The sequence below is a fragment of the Engraulis encrasicolus genome, chromosome 10 (assembly GCF_034702125.1).
Source record: "Engraulis encrasicolus isolate BLACKSEA-1 chromosome 10, IST_EnEncr_1.0, whole genome shotgun sequence".
In the NCBI taxonomy this organism is placed as follows: Eukaryota; Metazoa; Chordata; class Actinopteri; order Clupeiformes; family Engraulidae; genus Engraulis; species Engraulis encrasicolus.
In genome coordinates, this window is record NC_085866.1 from 4983387 (window position 1) to 4990886 (window position 7500).

Below are 7500 nucleotides of genomic sequence, written 5' to 3' on the forward strand. Positions count from 1 at the left end.
TGGCTGAAGAAGGAAATGCAAAAATACAGCATGTGTTTGTGGAGACTCAATCAACTTCAATTGATCAACAAAAATAGCTTTGAGTGATTACGGTAAAGCAATTTTTCAGAAAAGAGGTCGCACCTTGTATAATGTGTTTTTATTGGACAAACGCGTTTCGGTGCCACTTCTTGCACACTGACGAAGCCACACACCGAAACACATTTGTGCAATAAAAACAGACATTACACAAGGTGCGGCCTCTTTTCTGAAAAACTGAGTTGAATATTTGGGCCAGCACCCTCACAGTCAAAGTATTTAAAGTGAAACCTACTCCAAGATGGACAATTTACTTTGGTATAAAACAATTTTTCCGGTCTAAATGGAGGAATACATCACACAGAATGGAAATACACAGGACATCTACTCTCAGCACACATTATGAATGGTGAAATATATTCTAGCCGAGAACGTGTTTTTGAAATCATTGCTGGATTAAGTGAAACTGACAACTTGCTTGTTAATTAATCTTTCTGCATCTTCATTCAATGGCTCCCTAAAAATGAAATGGTGTGCACCAAGATGCTTATGTCGATAAATAAATTCCAAGTAACATATTACACACGATATTAAGCGGTGGCTCCTGCTTTTAAAGACAGCGCTGAAGGATTAATGCTCAGTAATGATTGGAAATCTTTGGTTCGTCTCCACTAAACGCTTCAGTTCGGTGACACTCATTTTGCATAATACATTTTTTAAAGTTGTGCGGGTAGAATATAAATTGTTTTCAGTTCCCTCAATGTATTTCGTCCTCTAGCATTTTCTATGAAGGTTGTACTGTATGCACAACCCTCTACAGGCTTAACACATTCATGAAGCCTCATCATGCATTCCTGTAGTCATGACTATGTTTACATACTCATAAATATCAGAACTACACATAACGTATTACAATATACCAAATTAATTAATACAAAGGCCCTTCAGGCCCCATAAGACACTACCCCTGTTATAAATTAGCTGTTATCAGAATGGCAATGACCAAGTTTTAATGTATTACTGAAGGCCCTGTGCACTGTCATAGTGGTGTAGTACTATGGTACCTGTAGTTACATTTTTCAGTGACTGTTACGCCGTCCCAGTGGCAGGATGGTGTCTGGTAAGGGGCTACTGTTTCTGCAGATGATTATGCACACAAATGTCTGTGAGTGTTGCCCCAATGTCTATGCGTATGTTACACCTTCGGTATCCCTCTATTTTGTATGTCTCACTGGTAACGTACTGCACATTGCTTTTATCTGTTGTGTTTGTTGGTGTCGGCCTCTTATGTCTTTTTATGATGCTGCAATCTCTTTGCTTCCGAGACTAATTTCTCCCTGGTGAAGACTAATAAAGAAACGTAAGAGGAGACACCCTAAGAGTAGTAGTATAGTACTATTAGGTGAGTGAGTAAGTAGTATAGTACTAGTAGAATGGTAAACTACTCTACATAGTAAAAGTCCCCCTTAGTCACTGTATAACACCTCCCAGCTAAGTAGTATGCAGTACTATGGCAGTAGCATGGTATTAGCATAACAGCATGGTAACGTACTCTACGTAGTATGAGTTCCCTGAGTCGCCGTAGACCACCTCCCAGCTAAGTGGTATTGTATGATAGTGTAGTAATAGTAGTACATAGTGTACAGTGGTGTAGTGTAGTTTTTTGAAGTGGGTATACTGTATATTTAAGCATTTTTTGAAGTGGGTATACTGTATATATTGTGCTATTCAAAACAATGGATCAATCAATTTTAAGTGGGTATACTGACATCTCTGAAATTTAGAAGTGGGTATACTCCGTATACCCGCGTTCTACGTAGACTACACCACTGATAGTGTAGTAGTATGATACTATAGTACCATGGAAGTATAAGGCAACATACTCTACGTAGTATGAGTCCCCTGAGTCACCATAGACCATCGCTCAGCTAAGTAGTATGGTATGATAGTACAGTAGTATAGTAGTTTAGTATGATACTATAGCACCATAGTAGTATGATGGTAGTACCATGTTATTAGCATATTAGCATAGTAACGTACTCTACGTAGTATGAGTCCCCTGAGTCGCCGTAGACCATCTCCCAGTTGCTGCGGGACACTGTGCGCCGCCGGGAGCTGCGTCGGTGGCGTCCGAACCCGTTCTCCAGGTGGTGCCCCAGGCCGTTGGCGTCGCCCCCGCTGGAGTCACGTGACCTCGAGGGGGACAGGGTGGGCGCCGGCAGGCTGGACGCTCCGGCCGAACCTCCTTGGCCAGAACACACGGAAGACACAAGACATACGCCAGAACAGGGATAAACTCACTATAGATTAGGACGCCAAGAAATACACAAACAGTAACAATAACATACACACAGAAGACATACGCCAGAACAAGGATAAACTCACTATAGATTAGCACTCTAAGAAATACAGTATACACATACAGTACAATAACATACACAGACACAGAGGAGAGGGGAGACATAAGACAAGAACAGGGATAAACTCACTATAGATTAGGACACCAAGAAATACACTTACAGACACAAACATACACACAGAAGACATACGCCAGAACAGGGATAAACTCACTATTGATTAGCACTCCAAGAAAAAAACATACAGTACACAAACACTACACACAGAGAGGACACAACACATAAAGAACAGCAGTGATGAACTCACTATAGATCAGGACTTAAAGAAATACACATACAGCACAAGTACTAGTACACATACACAGGCAAGACACTACATATAATGAACAGCTGGGATTAACTAAACTATACACATACATATGACAAATAGCCTACACTACACACAGAGGGGAGACACAGCACACAAGCCAGAGCAGGGATAAACTGACTATAGATTAGGACTAAAAGAAATACACATACAGTACACAAATACTACACGCACAGAGGAGAGACAACACATAACGAACAGCAGGGATAAACTCATAGATTAAGACTAAATGAAAATACAGGAACACATATTGACAAATGCAGTACAAAAACATACACACACAGAGGAAAGACACAACACATAACAAACAGCGGGGATAAACTGTGGTTTAACTAAACTCTGGATTAGAGCAAGAACAAATACACATGCACATACTGTACATATACATACACACACGCATACACTCAAACAAACGTTAAGACTTGCAATGCACTCACACACACACAAACACACACAAACACACGCACAAACACACACACAATCACCCAAGTACAGAAGTCAGCACACAAAAGACATTGATACACTCACATAGAGAGCAATTAAGCATGTGCAAAAAAGCATACTCAGGACAAAGACAGAAAACACACATGTTCTGCACACACAAAAGTGCAGGTACAAGAAACAGATGCATTTATCAGCAATATCAACCACACACACACACACACACACACACACACACACACACACACACACACACACACACACACACACACACACACACACACACACACACACACACACACACACACACACACACACACACACGTACCGTATATGTACCATACACACACACGCACCGCACAGCACATACACACATGTATCGTACACACATACACACACACACAAACATGTACACACATACACACACGCACACACACACACACGCACACACACATTTATCAGCAATATCTACCTCACACACACACGCACACACACACACACACACACACACACACACACACATGTACACGTGCACACACACACCACACGTACATACATGTACCATACACACACACACACACACACACACACACACACACACACACACACACACACACACACACACACACACACACACACACACACACACACACACACACACACACACACACACACACACACACACACGTGCAGCAAAGTTAACATTTCCAACTAGCCCCAGTGTCCGCGGGGGCCAACGTTAGCAATAACAGGAGGCCATTGATTGGCCAGATCAATATCATGTGATCCAGATCCTCTCCACTGATTGGCCAGATCAATACCATGGGATCCAGATACTCTCCATTAGATTACCATATCCCCATGACACTACACATGACACACATGCATACTATGCACACACACACACACACACACACACACACACACACACACACACACACACACACACACACACACACACGCACACATGCAAACATGCACGCACACAAACATGCACACACGCGCACACACATGCACGCACACACACACATGTACACACCTATGCACGCAGACACACACACACACGCACGCACACACACACACACACACACACACACACACACACACACACACACACACACACACACACACACACACACACACACACACACACACACACACACACACACACACACACACCCACATATGCATACAACGCACACACGCGCACACACACACACACACACACGGTTCCAAGCATCACTCAGGCAGCATACTGTACGTATAAATAATGAGGGTTGCTATAGTGAGCATACTACTCTAATAAGTGGGGTCGTATTAGGCTCAGTCATTTCAAATTGGTGTTAAAGTTTGGTTTTCACTTCCAAGTTGAAGTTTAGGGTCTATAGAACAATTTGAGTTCGAGTGTCAAACATACAGATAACAAAATAGCCTGCGGGGGGCGCTCTAAAATATATAAACTGCTATAACTTTTGATTATTTAAACCAAATTTAACATATGAGGTATGTATGGATTCAGCATGAAGAGGAGAAACCGGTGAGCTAAGTATTCGGTTACCAGATTAAAGACACACTATGTAATAAACACACTTTTAGCCAATGGACAGCAAAATCCAGGCTTTTTTAAGATAAAGGGTGGAAATGCCCTCAAAGTTGCAATGAAACATAATTTATTGTTACAAGTTATTGTAAATAAAGCCTGGGCTATCACTTAACTTGATTTGTTCAGAATATCCCTGAAGCACACAGATACTTAGGATACCTATACACAAATATGGCTGCATAAAGCCTATGTCATACTTAGCACCCAACTTGCAACTTTGAGTTTATGAATTTAGGATCATGAGTACCAGCTTTTTTTCAATCAGTCATCATTTTATTCACAAAAAACTTTATATCTGAAAGAAAGTAAATCAATAATAATAATAATAATAATAATAATAATAATAATAATAATAATAATAAGGATAAGGATAATGATGATGATGATATATACTATGAGGAACAACAGTTCGTCTGGCATTCAAAAAACAAACAGAAGACCATAGGGCTAACATTTATCCCAATACTCCACTCTACAATAACTATGACAGAGAACAGATACAATAACAGTCAGTGGTCAGTCTTAGAAATTGCATGTGCACTTGCACAGACGTGTGCACTTGAACTCTGCCTACATGCACTTGCACCAAGATCTGGCAGGTCTATTTGTACAAGTACTAGTACAGCTGTACTTCACCTCTAGTTGGAATACATCTTTGGCAACGGCATCTTTGGTAGTGTAGTCCAAATCTGGGAACTGTCCATTTGTTACCAGATTGGCAGGCATTTCTGGCAAATGCAGATAATAAGACAGAACGGTTTTTATTCCTGTCAACTGTGCTGGTAACAAATGGACAGTTCCCAGATGACAGAGATGTCTTCATAACAGCAGATGATTGTGTCTTCCATGTATGAAATAGTCCTATAGTATTATTCATTATGCTTGCCAAATTGTTGTCCGACAGTTTATTATTAAGTATGCTTGCGGGAAAGCATACTAATTGTTCATCAACAGTTTATTATTCTACATTTTTCCATTCACCTCCATTCATTAGTACGGTGGCTTTGAATCGTTGCAGCGTTAGAGATAGAGACACGGTTTGAGTGCCAAAACGAACAGCTCGAAAAGGGCTCAAGGTGGTGTATTTTTCGCTGGCCTACCCCCTTTCATTCGTTCACCAGACTTGTTTCCCTCAGTTCTCTATCTGTTTTCCCCCTCATTGAAATGAATGGTAGAATGGTCAAGATGATAATTCGCAAACTGTGGCAGTTAGAGTGAGAGGTGGCCTGTCCTGGGGGTTTTAATAGAATAAAATAAACCGCTTCACCTTTCGACTAGGTAAAGGCATTATCAGAGAGGTGTTGACTCTGAATACAAACTGTGTTAAGATCATTAGCCAACTCTTCAAAATGAGAGAGCAGTTTTAAAATCCCTATGATGTGACCCCATTCACTTAGAAACATTGTGTGAACAGCTCAGCGCGACCTGAATATGTCCACTTTTTGACTGAACCATTTGGCCTAAAAATGTGATCTCAGCTTTGACATGAAGAACAGGGTTATGCCATGTGTGTGTCGATATCATTTGACAACTTGCAAAACTTTTGGAGATAAGGCTGCACATATTACTCAGCTATTGACTGCCATATTGTCACCTTTAGAATCTTCATTCATACACACACACATGCAGCCTTGTAGAACCTGGACAACCGTGGCCTAATATGCTGCTGTGGCCACTCTATACAGTAAGTGGCAGTGGCCTACTGGGTATCGGGTGTTGGTCTGTCAGAGGGTTGCAGGTTCGAATCCCACCCTTACCTCTCCCTACCCACCCATTGCTGAAAGGCACCTGAAGCATCTTCATACATGCACGCGCCCACACACACACACACACACACACACACACACACACACACACACACACACACACACACACACACACACACACACACACACACACACACACACACACACACACACACACACACACACACACACACAGAGCTCTATCTCTTTCCCTCATGCTTCTGTGTGTGTATACGACAGCTCTGTATGTGTGTGTGTGTGTGCAGAAGCCGCAAGCATACTAATAGCATTTCTCCGGAAATGCAGTCTTAATAATAATAAGAATATTATTATTATTATTATTATTATTATTATTATTATTATTATTATTGATTTATTTTCTTCCAGATATAATTTTTTTGTGATTTTATGTGTCAATAGAATATGGCTTGATTGAAAAAAGCTGGTACTCATGATGCTAAATTCATAAACTCAAAGTTGCAAGCTGGGTCCTTAATATCACATAGGCTTTATGCAGCCATATTTGGGTATAGGTATCCTAGGTATCTTTGTGCTTCAGGGATATTCTGAACAAATCAAGTTGAATGATATCCCAGGCTTTATTTACAATAGCTTGTAACAATAAATTGTGTTTTATTGCAACTTTGAGGGCATTTCCACCCTTTATCTTAAAAAAGCCAGGATTTTGCTGTCCATGGACTAAAATTGTGTTTATTACATAGTGTGTCTTTAATCTGGTGACCAAATACTTGGCTCACCCGTTTCTCCTCTTAATGCTGAATACATACATACCTCATATGTTAAATTTGGTTAAACCAATCGAAAGTTATAGCAGTTTATACATTTTAGAGCGCCCCCCCGCAGGCCATTTTGTTATTTGTGTGTTTGACACTCGAACTCAAATTGTTCTATAGACCCTAAACTTCAACTTGGAAGTGAAAACCAAACTTTAACACCAATTTGAAATGA

At 40.7% G+C, this 7500-nt stretch overlaps 1 protein-coding gene across 1 annotated transcript in view; it reads right to left on the reverse strand.

The window, feature by feature from the left end:
• LOC134456420 (membrane-associated guanylate kinase, WW and PDZ domain-containing protein 3) overlaps positions 1-7500 on the reverse strand; it is a 249754-nt gene that overhangs the window by 94048 nt on the left and 148206 nt on the right. The window contains exons 5-6 of the mRNA XM_063207783.1: positions 2059-2314; positions 1-3 (exon numbers count right to left, since the gene is read on the reverse strand). The exon at positions 1-3 is cut by the window's left edge and continues 71 nt beyond it. Coding sequence (XP_063063853.1) covers positions 1-3; positions 2059-2314 — 259 coding nt within the window. The remainder of the gene's footprint in view (positions 4-2058; positions 2315-7500) is intronic.